Here is a 19,756-nt window from a genome sequence, read left to right as displayed (position 1 = left end):
GGGTATGGAGGCACCAAAAAGCTGGATGACAAGCCCCCCCTGGTCACTGCTTGTAAATGGCAGAGCTCGGGATCAAACCTGGGCAGCATACTTTGAACCCCTGTGCTAACCTCTCCACACTACCACCCTGTAGAATCATTATAAGGATTCAGTTAGATAGTGCAAAGCTGGCATACACTAAGCGCTCAGTCAACATTCTTTGTTATTATTATTACTAATATCTCTACTACTAAAACTGCTAATCATTATTATTATGATTTCTGACTTTGCTTTTATTTCCAGGGAAGAGAAAAGCAATTTTAGTGCCCCCAAACAGTCATAATAAATTCACATCAAATGCTTCCTCCACCCACTTAGAGGACCTCTAGCCAGTCCCTCCTCACCCAGTGTCCTATTTTGTACAATGCTTAATCGTAAGAACTGTCTCAGATCTTTTTGCAATAAGCCAAGCTATACATCCTCCAAGGGAAAACAGCCACAGGGATTTTTACTAACAACAAAATGTGTGCAGTGGCTTTCAAGACTGAGCACTTTCCCTCTAGGGGAGCCATCCTCTCGGCACCCACACCACTACCCAAGACAGCCTCCCTCACGTGGTAGACGGAGGCTGCTGCAAACACACCTGGCCTGCCCCAGACAAGGCGAGGACTTGAGAGAAGTCGAAGCCTGAAGCCTTCATCTTCTCCAAGATGACATCCAAAGCCTGGGAAGAAAAACAGGATCCACCATGACTGTACTGAACCACCGAATCAGGCACACAAGCCTCAAAATGGAAACGTAAGTGCTTGCCATTACAGCAGAGATGATGAAGAGAGAATTGATGTCTCGGGATTTGTAAACACTAGAATACATTAATTAAACAGCATTGATATTTGATTGATACCTGCATTGATACCAGGCAGGTATCAATCAAATGAAAAAGTGAACTATGCTAAATATATTTTAAATAAATGGACTCATAAACCATCAATCCTCAAATTTTGCTCTTCCAATTTGTGACTTCCAAGCACTCAGGAAGAACAAAAACAAGGTAGCTCAAATTTTGGTTTCTTTTACTTGTATTTTCAACCCACCACATTAGAGACATGACTTCATTGCAATGGAGAAGTGAAGAGCAAAGCAGAGGGCTCCCATCAGAACAGGGCACCAGGCCTAGACTCCCTGTGTCCAGGAGTGTAGGGCTGGAGGGAATAGGTAGAGGCAGTGGCCATTAGTGTCAACCCCCTGGTCCACCCTCCACCATCTGGTTGGAATCTTCTTTCTAACAAGACCTCATAGGTGGGATGGATGGTGCTGCCCAACAGAGCTTGACATTTCCTCTAAGATTTCAAGGCAGGAATTAGAGTCACCCAGGCTGGGTTTTCCTTGAGGGTAGAGAAGCCATTGGAGCTTTGGCTTGACCCCGCCATCCCCACCCTACACTGGGAGGGCTCATTTCACAACCCTGGCTGTGGCTGCCAACTTGGCCCTGCTGCCAAACCTCAAGCGAGGAGTGGGGCACAGCTGGAGCAGGGATTGGCAAAGCTAGAACAGGTCCAGTTCTGAGGGGTTGCTCAGGATCAGAAATCACCCTGAGCCCAACCCCAAGCCTAGCTCTCTATCCACTTGCTGTCTCACCAAGTTAAGGCCTTGGCCTATCAGAAGCACTTGACATCATCACTGGGACCTCTAGACACCAACTCTTGCCTGTTACCCCCATCCCTGCCACCACTGCCCCTTGGTCTAGCTCAGCTCTCTGAGTACATTCTGGCCAGCCTGTCTGGTGGAAATTCATCCTTTACCCCAGTCCTCCAGTATGAGTTAGGGTCAGGCTGAGAAAAGAGAAATCATACTAGTTATCTTAACAGAAAGAATTTAGTACAGGGAGTTGGTTAAACAGGTATTGAAGGACTGGAAAAGTTTTCGGCAGACACATTAAGTGCTGCTTTTGGCTGGCCTCTAGTTTGAGGGTCCTGAGTCCCCCGTGGCATATGAGGCAGCCTCTGGCCCTATCACGCCTGTCTGTGCTGTCCACACCCCTGGTCCTGTGGTCCCCTAGGTCACCCAGATTTGACAACAGGCACCTTCCTTTCTCATTGGTCCTGAGCAGGTAGGCCTGGCTTCAGATTGATCTGAGCCTAAATGGTCAGGTCGTAAGCCGCCATTCTGAGGGCGTCTGCCCCTGAGCTAAAGGGTCTGAGGGCTGAGGACTAAGACCCCCAGGGCTGTCTTTGGATCTCAGGGTACAAAAGTGGCCACAGGGCCTGACTGCAGAGTGTTTGGAAAAGGTTTGCTCTGTGGTATTTTAAAGAGGGTTACCAGCAGGACTTTCCAGCCACTATGGCTCAGGACCTGGAAGCCCTTTGTGAATCTTCTCAGCTCAGGAGTACTGACACCAGCTAAGGCCGAGTCTGGCCCTAGGAACCATGTAGACTCCATTTCCCCATGAGGACCTGGTCTCAACAGATGTTCTCATGAGCTACCACCTTTGGGCTTCCTAGAAAATTGCCAGGTCTGCCTGTGAGATGGGCTGGGAACAGGAGAGGGACAGGAATCCCTGTGCTTACCTGAACCCACATCAGGACTGGAGAAGTCACTGTCAGCCCATCCTCGTGAACATGAACTCCACCCTGAGTCCTACAAGGAGAACAAGAGAGAATGTGGAACAGAGCCTCAGGCAGGCTGAGCATGGCAAAGCCAGTAGGTGCACAGCGGTGGTAGATCCTGGATACCTCCAATGGAAGGAGAAATGCCCCCTACCCCAACCTCGAGCAGGAACTCTAGATTGAACAGGCACGAGTGCTGGGTGAGAGGGAAAGAGAAGGCATGGAAATTGCCCAGAGGTGGCAATTCTCAGACAGCACTAGCAAAAACAAGCCTCTAAATATGAGGGGTCACCCTAGAAGGAAGCACAGTGTCATTTGGTTCAGTGGCCAGGAAAGGACTTGGAGAGTGCAGGCTGGATTAGAAGCCCTCCCACATCCATTGGGTTTAGAGAGGTAGAAGAGGTGTGGCTACACAGATGTGCTGTGTCTGTGGGAAAAGTTCTTAGCTATCAGATCAGGGAATCCTTGGATTGCAAGCCCTGGAAGGTTACCTGGACCCCTCTCCCTACCCTCCTCATTCCTACAAGACCCTCATGCAAACAGCTGATTTGATAAAATCTAACCCTTTCAACTATGAGTTTAAAAAAACCAGGTTCAGAATCCACACCAAGACAGTATTCGATAACCATGCGACCCAGCCATTCTACTCCTAAGTATCTAGCCAAGAGAAATGAAAGTGTAAGTCCATAGAAAGATATATACACAAATGCTCATAGCAGCCTTATTTGTAATAACAAAAAACTGGAGTCAACTCAGGTGTCCCTAAGCAGGTAAACAGATACATTGTGGTACATATATGTCACAGGGGACTACAGAGCAATAAACCTAACTATTGATACGCATACCAACACAGATGAATCTCAAATGATCATGCTGAGTGAAGGAAGCCAGACACAAAAGAGTACATATTACATGATTCCCTTTATGTAACATGCTAGAAAACGCAAATCCACCTATTGGGAAAAAGCAGATCAGTGGTTTCCCAAGTCCAATGGGAAGGAAGGGACAGCCTGCAAAGGAGCACAAAGAATCTTTTGAGGGTGACGTAAATAGTCTGTATCTTAGTTGTGGTGGCAGTTTCACAGGTCTGCCTCTGTCAAAATGCATGGAATTGTACATTTTAAGGGATGCTTCTTTTCATACAAAAATTATACTCAATAATACTGATATTTTTGAAAAGATACTATTAGGAAAAAGGTGGAAAAGAACAGTAAACTTTCCTATAGACAAAAAAACTCACCAGAAAAAAATGCTGCCTTTACAAAACAGATGAAAATTGCAACCAAACATTCTACCATGTAGTTAACAACTAAAAATTGGCACTTCCCACTAAGAAGGAAGACTGGAATGACCCCATACCCCTAAAAGCTCCAGGCACAAATGGTTTCACAGAAAAATTCTCTCAAATCTTTAAAGAACAAATATTTCTAATACTATTTAAATTGTTCCAGAGCACCTAAAAGAAGAAAAATTTTCTAAATCTTTTAATAAAGTAAATATAAAATTAACACCAAAACCTAACAAATACTGTACCAAATTACAAGTAACAAAAGAAAAAACATAGATTACTTAGACTTTATCAAAATTAAAAACTTCTGTTTCAAAAGACCATCAAGAAAGTGAAAAGACAACCCACAGAATGGGAAAAAAGTTTTGAAATCATATATGTGATAAGAGACTTGTATCCAGAATATATAACGAACTTTTACAACTCAATAATAAAGACAAATAATGCAGTTTAAAAATGGGCAAAGGATCTGAATAGACATTTCTCCAAAGAAGACATACAAATGGCCAAGTACTCAACATCATTAGTCATTAGAAAGATGCAAATCAAAACCACAATGACATACCATTTCACATCCACCAGGATGGCTATAATCTATAATCAAAAAGATAGTCAAAAACAAACGTTGGCAATGACATGGAGAAATTGGAACTCTCATATACCACTGGTGGGAATGTAAAATGGTATGGTTGCTTTGGAAAAGTCGATCACTTCCTCAAAATGTTCAACATGGAGTTACCATATGACCCATCAATTCCATAGCCAACAGAAATGAAATGAATAGAAATAAAAACAAGTCTACACAAAAACTTGCACACAATGTTAGTCAGCTCGGGCTGCCATAACAAAATACCACAGACTGGGTGGCTTAAACAACAGGTATTTATTTTCCCACAGTTCTGGAGGCTAGAAGTCTGTGCGAATTCAGCAAATTCAGTTTCTGGTGAGAGCTCTCTTCTTGGTTTGCAGATGGCTGCCTTCTTACTGTGTCCTCACATGGCTGAGGATTTAGAGGATAGTGTGTCAGTCTCTGCTATAAAACCTCTCTTCTACTGTAGTAAAAAGATACAATAGTTATAAATAAGCTTTCAAAAGAGTTATGTGCACCAGGTAGTTTTTGCCTTGTTGCAAACCACTTCAAAACTTAGTGGCTTGAAGCTACTAAGCTCACTTAGCTCACAATTCTGTTGGTCAGTTACTGGGCTGGGCTTAGCTGGGGGGTGGTTCTTCTGGTCTCAGCTGGGCTCACTCACATATTTGTGGCCAGCTAACAGTAGCTAGAGGGCTCTGCTTCTGGCGGCTGGCTTCTGCTTCTCTTAGCTGGGGATATGGGGCAACTAGGCCACATGTCTCTCATTCTCTAGCAGGCTAGCCTGAGCTGGCTCATGTGGTGGCTGGACAGGGTTCCAAGACTGAGAGCAGAAGCATGCAAGGCCTCTTGAGGCCTAGGGGTAGAATTGGCACAGTGTTACCTCCCCAACATCCTTTTGATTAAAATCAACAGGCCAGGGAATGACTCCATCTCTTGAGAGAAGGAGCTGGAAAGTCACACTGCAAAGGGCATTGGTGCAGGGAGGCATGGAGAATCATGGTCATTTTTGCAATATACTACAATGTACAAAATCCGTATGTGAAACATATTAAAACACACGTGGAATACTCAAAAGAAGACTTGGAAGGGAAAGACATAGCACGTGCTTAGACAGGAAGACTCAATTTCATAAATATGTCAATTCTCCCCGAGTTAATCTATAAATGTATTATAAATATTAACAATAAGTTATTGTTAATAATAATATATTATTAGATATAATATATATTATTATACTATATATAATATAATAATAATAAATTATTATTTTAATAAATATTAACTATAAATATTAACAATTTTGCTTTCTGGAAACTTAAAAGCTGATTCTAAGTACATATCAAAAAAGAAGAAAGAATAGCAACAGAAACTGAAATAGAAGAATAATCAGAAGGGAGCAACAATTCCAGATACTAAATCATATTATAAAGCTGGAATAATTGACACAATGTGTTACTGGCTCATGAAGACTCACCAACCAATGGAACAAAAGAAAATGCCCAGAAATAGACCTAGACACACAGAAATTTAGCACATGATAGAGCTGGCATCTCAAATCAGTGAGGTAAAGACAGACTTCTAAAAAAATGATGTTAAAATGATTGGAGAGTCATCTGGAAAAAACTAAAGTTGGATATAAATGCCATGCCATGCACCTAGATAAACTCCAAATATCTTTATATGAGAAAACTGAAATCCTACAAGAACTAGATGAAAACATAGGTGAGTTCCTTCACAATCTTGGAGAGAGGAAGACCTTTTAAACTGACTCAAAATCTAGAAGCAATGAAAGAGATTGAGAAATTTCATGGCATAAAAAAACAAAAGTCCATGTATGGTAACAACAGCAACAACCCACACAAAAGTCAAAAACAAACAAAAATCTGAGAAATATATTTGCAATTCATTTAACAACAAAGAGATAATTATCCTAATATATAAAGAGTTCCCGGTAGTCTAGTGATTAAGATTTGGCACTCTCACCACCGAGGCCTCGGTTTGTTTCTTGGTCTAGGAACTACACCACCCATCCGTCAGTTGTCATACTATCGTGGCTGCGTGTTGCTGGGATGCTGAAAGCTATGCCACCCATATTTCAAATACCAGCAGGGTCACCCATGGTGGACAGGTTTCAGCAGAGCTTCCAGACTAAGACAGACTAGGAAGAAGGACCTGGTCACCCATTTCTGAAAAAATTGGTCATGAAAACCCCATGAATTGCAGTGGAGCACTGTCTGACATAGTGCTGAAAAATAAGAGGATGGTGCAAAAAGACCAGGCAGGGTTCTGCTCTGCTGTACCCAGGGTCACTAGGAGTCGGAATCGACTCTACGGCACTAGAAACAAAGGAATTTATAAAGAATTTATAAACAAAAGCAATAGATAACCAATCCCAAAGAAAAATAGGCAAACAACATGAAAAACAACTTCACAGGAAAAAAATTCAAGTAGCCCTTCAACATATGAGAAGATGCTCAACTTCATTTATAAGAGAAATGCAAAGTAAATCTACACAGAGATACCATTTTTCATCTCTCTGATTGGCAAAGGACCAAAAACTCTTTTATGACCAAACTGAATTGGCAGCCTGGTAGGAAAACAGCCACCCCCACGTATTGCTGGTGGGTGAAATCAATATAATCCCTACAAGCGGCAATTTGACCACATTTTCCAAAATTATAAATCTATTTGCTCTTTGATCCAGCAATTCTATTTCCAAAATTTATCTTACAGATAAACTGGCACATGTCTGTAATGGCATATGTAACGTAATTTACTACATCATTTTACATGGAAAACAATTCAATGTCCTTCGATAGGAGATGGTCCATCTACACAATGGAATACTAAGCATCTATAAAAAGAACACAGAAGCTCTATGTATTGACATGGAAACATAGCCAAGTTATTGCAAAATGAATAGAGCAAAGTACAGAATAGTATGTATGGTATGTATGTTTTGTGTAAGAAAGGAAGAAAATAAAAATATTCACATCTGCTTATATTTCCATTTCTATGGAACACCGGAAGGATACACAACAAACTAACTAAAGAAGTTATTTGTAGAGGAGGGCAGGAGGAGAGAAATGAGATCACAGAGAGATTAAGACTTTTCACTGTATACTTTTTGTTTCTTTTGTATTACGTACTAAGTGCATGTAATGTCTATTAACAATAAAATATTTTTTATTAAAATAACTACTTTGGAAAAGAATTTGGCAATTTCTTAAAAAGTTAAACATATACCTACCATACAACTTAGCCATTCCACTCCTGGGTATTTTACTTCCAAGAGAAATGAAAGCTTATGTACATACCAAGACTTGTATGTGAATTCCATAGCCTCTTTATTTGTAATAATGAAAAACTGGAAACAACCTAAATGTTCCTCATCAGGTGAATGGATAAACCAATTGTGGTCCATTCATACAACGGAATACTACTGAACAATAAAAAGAACAAACTACTGGTACATGTAACAACATGAATGAATCTCAACATGATTATGGTGAGTAAAAAATAAGTCAGATAAAAAAAGAGTATACAATTTTGATTCCCTTTATATAAAATTCTACAAAATGCAAACTAATATATAGTGATAGAAAACATATCAGTGGTTGCCAGGGGTTGGGGGTGGGGAAGAGGGATGGATTGCAAAGGGGAGTAAGGAAACTTTTGGGAGATGGAAATGTTTATTATCTTGACTTTGGTAATAGTTTTATGGAGGAACACATATGTCAAAACTTATCACGCTGTATACTTCATATATGTGCAGTTTATTGTATATCAACTATACCTCAATAAATTATTAAAAAAAAAAAACCTCCAAGGCTAGAAAGTGATCTGGGGATGGGGAAGGAATGAACTAGAGCTGTACATATCTGGTTTAAAAGATCTTAAAAATGTAACTTTGAGAAAAAAAGCAATACTGTATTTTGGTTATGGAGACCTTTTTTTTTTTTTTTTTTTTTTGGTGAGGAAGATTGGCCCTGGGCTAACATCTGTGGCCATCTTCCTCTACTTTATATGTGAGACACCTGCCAAAGCATGGCTTGATTACCAGTGTGTAGGTCTGTGCCTAGGATCCAAACCTGTGAACCCTGGGCCACCAACGCGGAGCACATGAACTTAACCACTACGCCACTGGGCTGGCCCCAAGACCTTTTTTTTTTTTCCCAAGATGTCTAGTGGAGAGGACTGAATGACTCACTGAATGGAAGAGAGTGAGGGAGAGGGAATTTAAAAATCTAAAAGAATACAAATCATATGATGTATGTTCTGACCATAAGGGAACTAAACTAGAAATCAACAACAGACAGATAGCTGGAAAATGTGGAGAATTAATCAATACATTTCCAAATAACATAAAAGTCAAAGAAGTCTCAAGGGAAATTTAAAAATATTTTGAACTAACTAAAAATACAACTTGTCAAAATTTGTGGGATGCAGCTAAAGCAGTGCTTAGAAGGAAATTTATAGTATTAAATGTATATATTGGAAAAGAAGACCTAAAATCAATAATCTAAGCTTCCACTTCAGGAAACTAGAGAAAGAAGAGCAATTTAAGTGTAAAGCAAGCAGAAGAACAGAAATAATGAAAATTAGATCACAAGTCAACGAGAATGAAAAGAGGAAAACAGTGGAGAAAATCAATGAAATAAAAGCCGAGTCTTTGAAAAGATTAATAAAATTGATAAACCTCTAGCCAAGCTAAGAAAAAAAAAGAAAAAGATAAATTACCAATATCAGAAATGATAAAAGGGTCATCCCTAGTGATGCCATAGACATCAAAGGAGAATAAAGGATATTATTATTATTATTTTTATATTTTTTTTTGTGAGGAGGACTAGCCCTGAGCGAACATCTGATGCCAATCCTCCCCTTTTTTCTTGAGGAAGAGTGGCCCTGAGCTAACATCCGTGCCCATCTTCCTCTACTTTATATGGGATGCCGCCACAGCATGGCTTCCCGAGCAGTGCATTGGTGCGCACCGGGATCCGGGCCTGCTAACCCCAGGCCGCTGAAATGGAGCGCGCGCACTTAACCGCTTGCACCACCGGGGCCCCGAGAATAAAGGAATATTATGAACAACTCTAGACCACAATTTTCATTGCTTAGATGAAATGGACCAGTTCCTTGAAAAACACAAACTACCAAAACTCAAACATAACGTGGCCTGCAGTAATAAAAAATATGAAAGCAAGATGGCTTCCAACCTCAGCTCAAAGGAGGCACGTCAGCTGAGGGGGAAAAATGGCAACACGACGTGATGAGCAGTGAGAGGAACATGAAGAGCCAGCAGGGAAGGCTTCAAAGAGGAAGTGATATCTAAAACAGACACAGAGGGACACTTCCACCAGGACCTCCCAGAGCCACCTCAAAATCAACAAATCTACAGCTGTTATGGACTGAATTTTGTCCCCCTCAAATTGTTATGTTGAAGTCCTAACCCCTAGTACCTCAGAATGGGACTGTATTTGGAGACACAGTTTTTAAAGAGGTAATTAAGTTACAAAGAGGTGACTAGGGTGGGCCCTAATCCAGGATGACTGGTGACCTTATAAGGAAAGGAGATTAGGACACAGATAACACAGACCAAGAAACACCAGGGTGAGCATGCACAGAGGGACAATCATGTGAAATGCAGCGAGAAGGCAGCCATCTGCAAGCCAAGGAGAGAAGCCTCAGAGGAAACTGACCCAGTCAGCACCTTGATCTTGGACTTTCAGACATCAAAATTGTGAGAAAATAAATTTCTATTGTTTAAACCACCAGTCTGTGGTATTTTGTTCTGGCAGTCCTACCAAGCTAATACACAACAGCTAAACTCATGATCTTTTCCCCCAAAACCAATTCTCTTCCACAGTGTACCATCCATCCTGAAGGCCAGTCAGAAACCTCACGGTCACATCTCACATTCAATTCTGCACCAAGACCTGTCAATTCTACCACCCAGCTCTCTCTCCTTCAAGACACCATCATTTCTTACCCAGATGATCCACAAAAACCTCCTCAATGGTCTCCCAACATGCACTCCGGCCACATTCCTTCTGCTCTCCCCCTGTACCCGAAGAGATCTTTCCAAAACAAAAATACAATCATGTCACATCTCCTCCTTACTCCTTATGGCCCTTCAGTGGCCAACCACAGCTTTTAGAATGAAGACAAACTATGCTCCCCAGCCATATTGGCCTTCTTCAATTCCATGAATGACCAGTGCTCTTTTTTGCCACAAGGCCTTTGCACACACTGTTTCTTCTGCCTGGAATGTTCTTTCCCTTCCATCACCTGGTTAACCTCACTCACTCAGGTCTTGGCTTAAGCACTACTTCCTCAGGGACCCTCCCTGACTCCCTCTTCCAAGTACGGGTCACATTTCTTTATAATAAGTGCTTGGAGAAGTGAGTTCCTTTCCTTCTCTTATCTGGGTTTATAAGCAAATATTCTTTTGTGAGATTCTTTGATTGACATCAGTCTCCCCCACTCAAGAGGAAACTCTGAGAGCAAGGACCATGCCTCTTTTTGGTTCCCTACCAAATCCCAGCACCCAGCACAGTGCTTGGAACAAAATAAGTCTACAATGATACCTACTGCATATATGAGAATGAATGAATGAATGAATAGAGGAGAGCCTATCGTAGGCATTGAAAAAAGATGCTGAGAGTTCTACCAAGACCACCACTCCTGCAGTTTGATGAAGCCAGAACAGTGTTGTCTATGAATGTAAAAGTTTGAGGGAGGATCCCAAAACCAATCCCTGCAACACACAACAAGCATACTAGGTACATACCCAAATTCTAGAAGGTCTCTGTCAAAGTGCACACTGTCCTCGTAGAAGACGTTCAGCTCTGCATCAACAGCAACAACTTTCACCTGGAAGGCATTTTAAAAAATGGTGTACAGAATTTTCCTCAGTGTCTACACTGGCCCAGGGGTACTAACATCACTAGGTGAAGCCCAGCACCCTAGAAGGGAGTGGTTCACCCTAGAGACCTCCTGGAAGGCTGGGGAGCATCACTGTAACCATGGCAACAGAGGCCTCATCTGGGGACATACCCAAAGATTTAGTAAAATGAAGAAGCTGAGGCTAACTAGAAACACCCATGTAGCTCAAGAAATCTTTGCCCCCTGAACAGCCAAAGTCAAGGCCCTCTAGAGATAGGTGTTCATTGATGAGCTAGTTCCTGCGTCTGGCAAGGAGGTCTGAGAAAGTCCTAAAGGGGAAGGAATTGGAGATGTCTCTTAAGGCCCACATCTGCAAGGATCTGAGACACCAGGCAAGGCCCCTGGGCTGTTCCCATAGGCCATGATCATGGTCCAGAGACTTACAGCGTCCCAATGGAACAGACCTCCAAACTCAGGGGTTTTCTGGACAGATGCGGAAACTGAGGTCTAGCAAGGCAACCTGACTTCTCCAGGGTCCCACAGGACTTTCTGGTCAGGGACTGGCTGAGGCCTGCCTCCCTTGACCCATCTGAGGAGAGGGGTTTGACTGCAGCTGTGTTGATTTCCCAAGTTCAGGAGAAGGAGCCGCTTGGCACCCACGTCCAGTTTTAAGGCAAATTTGGACTCTGTTTGCCTGTCTGCAGGGCCCTAGGAGCAGCACAGCCCAATCCTCTAGCCAGCAGTGCTGGGCACGTTGACCTGTGCACACTGGTGCAAACCAAGGATGTCACAGGGTGGAACAAAGTTCATGTGTACACTGTTGCCATTTCATTAAAAAAAAAAAAAAAAGGTTTCAAGCAGTGATCTGGTTCCAGGTCACTGGTCACGCCTGTGTGCACGTCTACCCGTCTGTCTGTTCCTCTGTCTTACAGCAGCTGAGCTCCTGCGGGTCCCTGTCACTCGGTGCCCATGACGGCGCGCGAGTACTCCAGGGCCCCCGGCCCCTCTGGGCTCTTTCCCGCCACGTGCCGCGGGATCCTGCCGGGGTGGGGTGGGGGCGCCCGCCGTTCCCGGGAGGGCAGGGGTCCAGGCGGGGTCGCGGTCGCACCTTGCGGGCGGGCGGCACTGGCAAGGCATTGCAGAGCAGGGGGCGCCGGATCCCCGGGAAACCCAAGAGAGAGGCGCGCCCGCGGTTCGGCCCCGGGTTCCCGGCGCCCGGGTCGCCGCCAGCCGGCCCGGCGTCGCGGAGGAGGCGGCCCCGGCTCGCCTGGACCCGGGGCCCGCCACGGTACCTGCTGCGTGCTGAAGTCCCAGCCCAGGCAGCAGCGGCGAGCGGCGTGTTCGGCCATGGCCGCGGAGGGTCCGGCGGCGCGTGCGTCTGTCCTTCCCGCGGCGTGACTGTCGCCGCGCTCCAACGCCCAGAGACGCTGGGGCCCGCCCCTCGCCCCGCCCGGACGGACTCCTGGACCCGAGGCACAGGCGGGCTCCGGCTCTGGCGCCGCCTGCCGGGGGACCGGGGTGGGGACGCACGTCTGGCCTCGGCCTCGGCCCCGAACCTTTAAAAGACGGGGACCCCCTGCGCAGCCCGCTCCCTCCCAACCTCACCCTACGCTTGCTCCCCATCCTCATGTTCTCTCTGGACAGGCCTTGCCCTAAGGCGGCCTGGCTTCCCTCAAATGACACCTGGGCCACAGGTTTCAGCTTTAAGCCGGCTTGTCCCTGCTTGTCTCTCTGGTGGCTCTGGGCCTAGAGACCCCCATGGCTGTCTCTTGGATACTGGAGCAGCTGTCCACTCATGGTGGTGACTCGGGGCTCACAGGGAAATGTGCCTTGGGGTTGGATAGGGCTCCAATAGGCCCTGTCTTGACCCAGCAAATCTGAGTGGTTCCCCAGCTCTGCCATGTGCCACATTCCACCTCTGTATTTAGAATCAGAACTCCTGATGCCCCACGGAGGGGCTCATTCGTTCCTGCAGTCAACCAGTGTTGATGGTCTAATGTGTGCCAGGCACAGGGAACGGGGATGAGAGCCAAAATCAGAACCACTCCCTTTCTTCACAGAGCTGAGGACACTTTCTCTTCCCCTCCTTCCACCCAGTCATGTCCTTCTTGTCCCTAGGACTGACTTCTTCCTGGAAGCCCTCCTAACACCCATCTAGCTGAGATGCTTCTCCCAGGAGCTTCCCGGCCCATCAGAGCCCCTGATGCAATGGTCTGATTACGTGTCTCTCTCTTGCTGAACTTGAGCTGCTTGGAGCCCAGGTCCTCCTCTTGGCCCCAGGTCCGGAGATCAATAGCAGAGCTGGGCCCATAGCCAGTAAATTTGACTCCAGAATCCACGTTTAACTGCTAAACAAGACAATTTGCTGGGCAGCCTTGTGAGAAGGCCCGTGGCAATACAGAAATGTCTCCTGAAGGCCAAGGCCACTGGCTGTTTCTCAAGCTGCCTCACAGGGAGGCCTTGTCTTGTTCAGGGGTGCCTTTCTCTATTGGCTGTGGCACCAACCCCATTCTGGTAACTCATCCTTTCTTTTGATGTAACAGCCGTTTCACAGGGAAGACTGGAGGTCTGAAAGCCCATTTACCTACATCAGGAGATTGCACATCCATAGTTCGATCCGTTAGCAAGGAATGAAGACAGAAATCTTAATTCCAAGTTGTCGCTGCCTCTCATGTTGTCCTCTCTGTTGACACTCTGAAAAGGTGTACCCAGAAGCAGAGGGGTTTCTGGGAAACCCTCAGGAAGTGCTGGTGCGTGGCCTGAGGCTGATCCTTTGCTTATTATGCTCAGAGCTGAACTCGAACCTGCCTCCCTGCACAGAATCTGTTCACGAACCCCTGCACTGACTTGGAAACAAAGCAGAACTGCCCTGGAGGTGTCTCTTCACAGTGACCAGGATGCCCACAGTCCCTAGCAAGGCTCCTTCCCTTATCCAGGCCCTAACTGATACCCCAATCTGAAGGCAAGATGGCCCACAGAAGAGGAGTCACGTGATCATATTTGCATATTAGGAAGCTGGCTCAGGATGCTGTGTGGAGAATGTGGGCAAAGGGGAGGAAGGGAAAATGGATTAGAATGTGGTTGCAGGAGGCCTGAAGTAGGGCACAGGTGCTGAGGACGGGGAGAAATAGATGGATTCAAGAGATATTTAGGAGGCTCTGGGGACCTCGTGGACTGAGAGAGCGAGGAGTCAAAGGTAATGCTTTCTGGTTTAGGTGACCTGGTTGGTTAACCGTTGATGCATAACAAAACACCCCTAAACTTGGTGGCTTAGACAACGATCTTTTATTGTCCCTCACATGTCAGCAGGTCAGATGGGGGTCAGCTGATCTAGGCTAGGCTCAGTTAGAGTGGCTCTGCTCCACGTGTTTCTCATCCTGGTATTCCTGGGACCAACAGGGTACTCCAGGCATGCTTCTTCTCATGAAAGCAGCAGAGCAGACGAGGGCAAGGGCAAACACGTGAGGCTCTGAAGGTCTAGGCTTGGAACTGACATACTGCACTTCTGCTTCTATGCCACTGGCCAAAGTCTCATGACCAGCCCAAAGTCAAGTAGTGGGGATGAGGCCATGGAAGGATGTGGATGCACGAGGGGTGAAGAATTGGGACCACCATTGCAATCTACACAGGCCACTACCAGATGGAGGGTGGTTCCATTCTCTGGGTTAGGAAACATGGGAGCAGAAGAAGACCTGGGGGGAAGATGATGAGCTTGTCAGGACGTGGTAGGTTTGCAGTGTCTGTGGGATGTCTGAGTGGAGAAGTTGAACAGGCAGTTGCAGACGTGGCCTCCAGCTCAGGAAGGAGGTCTAGGCTGAAGACAGTATTTGGGAGTTATCAGTTGCCAATGCGAGTAGGCTAGAATGTGCAGAAATGACTCAGAGTGGGACAGATGGAGACCCCCAAAGGGAACTGCAAAGGATAAGTCAAAGACGCAGGGAGAGACCATGAGAGAGGGGTGTGGTGGAAGCCAGTGGAAGAACCTGCCTGGGAGGTGGGGCTCAACAGTGTCAAATGCTGCATGGAAACCTGTCCTTCAGTTTACCATTGAGGAGGCAGGTCACTGAACCCTCAGCAAGAGCGGACTTGGTGGAGCCCCACAGGCCTTAGTTTTTAAGTACTTTTTTCATTCACCACTGTTTTTACAGTTTATTCATATTATTATATGTATATCTAATTCTGTGGTTCCAAAACTGTGCACGAAGGTGCTCTGGGAAGCTGCAGGGAACCCATATGGGTGCAGCAGGTTATCTTTACTTTTCTAGGGAAACACGGTGATACTCAACATCTGTCAGGCACCACGTGAACTGCTAACTTAAGGTAGTTCACAGTTCCAATGTTACACTGTGCTACATTCCTTTCTATGATATAACATCATATCTTTGCAAATCTGCATTTTCAGCAGTCACGGTGGTAAGCAAGTACTGTAGGAAAATCAAGGTGAAACAGAATAAGAACGGCAGTGTCCAACCTGATCCCAGCATTTGAGAAGTTGTTCAGTGCTCAACAGGCACACACATCCTCTTAGTAATTCTGGTTATTTAAGAAAGAAATGAAATATTTTATCCTCCAATTTATGTGTATTGTTTTCTTCAAACAACTACTGAGTTGTTAAGACATAAATATATAGTAAGCTGCTTGATCCTAACCACTTAGTAAACAGGACTGTTAGCCGTTTCTTTTGGCCTAGGAGCACTGTGAAAAATTGTTGAGAGTCTAAGGGTGCCGTGATATGCGAACATTTGGGAACTCCTGATCTAGTTGGTTGCTTCTAACTCTCCATCATATTCATTGGTGTGCTGGACCCACATTTTACTGTCCAGGCTGCCCCTGAGGGACACCCGAGTGGACTCCAGTTCCCCACTAATGCAAACAGCACTGCACGGAATGTCCTCATCCATGGCTTTATGGACCTGTGTGAGGGAATTTTTCTGGGTTTTACATTCAAGAGTAGGTTTACACTACATGTGCATAACTAGTTTGATCAGAGTGCCGGATTACTCCTGAGGATGGCTGTCCTGTCTACACTCTGACCTGGAACGCACAAGGGTACCTCTATCCCCACATCCTATATACAGTACTCAACATTTCCATCCTTTTAATTTTTGCCAGTCTAATAGGGGACGAGTGATTTCTCTTTCTTGTTTCAATGTGCATTTCTCTCATTATTGGTGAATTGGAGCATCTCTTCATGTAGCCATTTGGGATTTCTCATTCAGTGAATTCCTTTCTTATGTCCTTTGCCCATTTTTCAGTTGGGAATTTTTGTCTTTTTCTTATGGATTTGCAGGAATTTCTTATAGTTCAAAGTATAAGTTCCCTGTCGGTTTTAGTTGTTGAAAATATCTTCTCCCAATATGTCATTTATCTGCTAACTTTGTCCAACTTGCCCTTTGTGGACTGAAATCTTGAATTTGAATATGACAAATTCCATCAGTTTTTCTCCTTATTGTCTAAGCTTTTTGATCTTGTTTGTGTTTCCCACTCCCAGGCCGCAAAGCTATTATTTGACATTTTCTACAAAGATATTAGCGTACATTTCTTCTATTAGCAGGGTCTTTGATGGAATCATTTTCTTCTTTGAATTGGGTGTTTGTCAGCTGAATAAATTACATCAAGACACAGAAGTCAGTGAAAACTAATCCATCCAAGGGTAAGCACTAGATGTAAGCTTTTAAAAGAAAAAACTTTTCATTTAGTAAATATAATAATGAAAACTTACTGTAAAATAGGAAAATGGAGACAAACAAAAATTCAGTTCTTATACTCTGCTCTCCAGTGAAACACCACCAAAATATCTCTTCATTCTTTGAAGTTTGCAGCCCCAACATGGATTTTTCTCAAAGTAAACATGGATTTTTCCCAAAATAAACCTTTTTCTTTGAGAAAAGTCCTGAAGAAAATATGCTTTCTTCATAAAGATGCATTGTTTTTAAATTCCAGTGTGTTATATTCTGTTCATGTAAAAACAGCAGACTTGTTTTTATCCCACTCAGCCTAAAGGTGTGTTCATTAGTACTGATAACTATTGAAGCCACCCAGGCTTATATATTTTTTTCTAAGTGAGTAGTTTTAAGAGTGAAACATTAGGGGGCTGGCCTGGTGGCACAAGCAGTTAAGCGCGCGCACTCCACTGTGGCCACCCGGGGTATGCCAATTCGGATCCGGTCGCGCACCGACGCACCTCTTGTCAGGCCATGCTGTGGCAGTGTCCCATATAAAGTGGAGGAATACGGGCATGGATGTTAGCCCAGAGCCAGTCTTCCTCAGCAAAAAAGAGAAGGATTGGCATTGGATGTTAGCTCAGGGCTGGTCCTCCTCACAAAAAAAAAGAGTGAAAAGTTAGGAATATATTGGTAGGGGCCGGCCCCATGGCTTAGCAGTTAAGTGCATGTGCTCCACTACTGGCAGCCCAGGTTCGGATCCCGGGTGCGCACCGTCGCACTGCTTGTCTGGCCATGCTGAGGCGGCGTCCCACATACAGCAACTAAAGGGATGTGCAACTATGAGGTACAACTATCTACTGGGGCTTTGGGAAGAAAAGGAAAAAAAAAAAAAACAGGAAGAGGATTGGCAATAGATGTTAGCTCAGGGCTGGTCTTCCTCAGCAAAAAGAGGAGGATTAACATGGATGTTAGCTCAGGGCTGATCTTCCTCACACACACACAAAAAAGGAATATATTGTTAGCTTTAAGATCTATACCTTCCACTTCTAAGACAAGATAAAAATCACTGAATCAAAAATAATCGGAAATTATTATCCCTAATTTGGGAATAAAATAGACAAATCAATTAAAATTCAGATTCACTAATTTATTACATCTGTCTGAAATTTTATAGAAAATTCATCTTGGGATATGTTAGAAATTAAATCATTTTCTGTCTGTTCTCTCTCAAAGGTGGGACAAATTCTTTGTAAGATCAGCGGGAAGCTGTTATGAGTGGAAATAAATGTTCTAAACTATTACCCTTAGTGGGGGACCGTCACACAGATTTGTTTGTCCAAGTTTGAGGGGGAGGGGTGGTTCCTGCCTCCAGTTAAATAAGTAACTCATGCAGCTGAGGTTAAGAGTTTTTTAAAGCTGATTTTGTGTTTATGCCTGGAGAGAACTGGATGGACTTTGACATTTAAGCAAACAGATTCTAAACAACACTGAGGAGAAAAGTGCTTATTTTCACCAAAGTGTGAATATGCCTGCTGTTTCTGTGTTTGTACTCACCTTAGAAGCAAACTCGATTTAGGAAAATTAAATGTTGGTGTGGATATCTTCCATTTTTTTGGTTTTACTGCATTCACCCCATGGGATCTGTTTTTCCCCCAATCCATGAGCATGTGAGGCAGATAATTAAACCCAGTAGTTCCATATACATAAAAGAAAGGTCTGGAAAGATACACTCCAAGTTATTAACAATCATCTGTCCAAGAGGGATTTAGAAACTAGCGGTTAGGGGGTGACATTTGCATTTTAATTAAGTCTGTATTTTGAACTTTTAACTTTTGGACTAAAAGAATAAAGAAAAAGAAAACAGGCAAACAAAGTAGCAATAATGGTGGGGGAGGAATCTCAAGCTGCTTAGGACTTTTAAATCATTCTCTTAAACAATTAGTGGGTTAAAGAGAAAATCAAAATATAATCCACTATTTGAAAAGCAGGAAAATGAAAACATCTTTATCAGAACCTTTGGGATATACTCAGAGTAAGTGCATATTCTTGAATACTTTCCTTAAAGAGTGAAAAGAAATTAACCAACCCCATGTAGTGAGTGGAATTGTGTACTCCAAAAATATATGCTCAAGTTGTAACTCCCAGTACCCTGTGAATGTGACCTTATTTGGAAATAAGGTCTTTACAGATGTAATCAAATTAAGATGAGATCATACTGGATTAGGGTGGGCCCTAATCCAATGACTGGTGTCCTTATAAGAAGAGGGAAATTTGGGCACAGACACAGACACATAGGGGAGAAGTCCATGAGAAGTTGGAAGCAGAGATTGGAATGAAGCATCTATAAGCCAAGAAATCCCAAGGATTGCGGGCAACCACCAGAAGCAAGAAGAGGCAGGGAAAGATTCTTCCCTAGATCCTCCAGAGGGAGGACAGCCCTGTAATTATCTTGATTTCAGACTTCTAGCCTCCAAAACTGTGAAAGAGTAAATTTACATTTTAAGCCACCAGGTTGATGGTACTTTTTTTCAGTAGCCCTGGGAAACTCAAGCACCCCATAATTCAGGAGGTTAGAAAAAAAGGAAAACATGAGGCTGCAAGAAAGCAGAAAGAAGGAACAAAAGGACAAAAGCAACGAGAAAACAGTAAATACACAAAAAGATAAATAATCCAAGGGCTAGTTTTGAAGCCAGAGAAAAAGACAAACCTCTTGAAAAAAACATCATCAGAAACTAAAAAA

General features: G+C 43.9%; 1 protein-coding gene across 8 annotated transcripts in view; it reads right to left on the bottom strand.

The window, feature by feature from the left end:
• Nucleotides 1-12,734, bottom strand: part of XYLB (xylulokinase) — a 48,614-nt gene extending 35,880 nt beyond the window's left edge. For all 8 annotated transcript variants that reach the window (XR_015552197.1, XM_087430732.1, XM_087430735.1 and 5 more), the window contains exons 1-4: nucleotides 12,643-12,734; nucleotides 11,256-11,338; nucleotides 2,547-2,616; nucleotides 623-703 (exon numbers count right to left, since the gene is read on the bottom strand). Coding sequence is in view for 7 of the 8 variants with exons in the window: in XM_087430732.1 (XP_087286858.1) it covers nucleotides 623-703; nucleotides 2,547-2,616; nucleotides 11,256-11,338; nucleotides 12,643-12,699 (291 nt within the window). In the remaining variant the exon portion in view is untranslated. The remainder of the gene's footprint in view (nucleotides 1-622; nucleotides 704-2,546; nucleotides 2,617-11,255; nucleotides 11,339-12,642) is intronic.
• Nucleotides 12,735-19,756: the final 7,022 nt, after the last annotated feature.

This window comes from Ceratotherium simum, chromosome 5 (assembly GCF_057802395.1).
Source record: "Ceratotherium simum simum isolate JZ-2026a chromosome 5, ASM5780239v1, whole genome shotgun sequence".
NCBI classification, from domain to species: Eukaryota; Metazoa; Chordata; class Mammalia; order Perissodactyla; family Rhinocerotidae; genus Ceratotherium; species Ceratotherium simum.
Note: the sequence above shows the minus strand (reverse complement) of the source record. Positions and strands in the feature narration are given on the sequence as shown.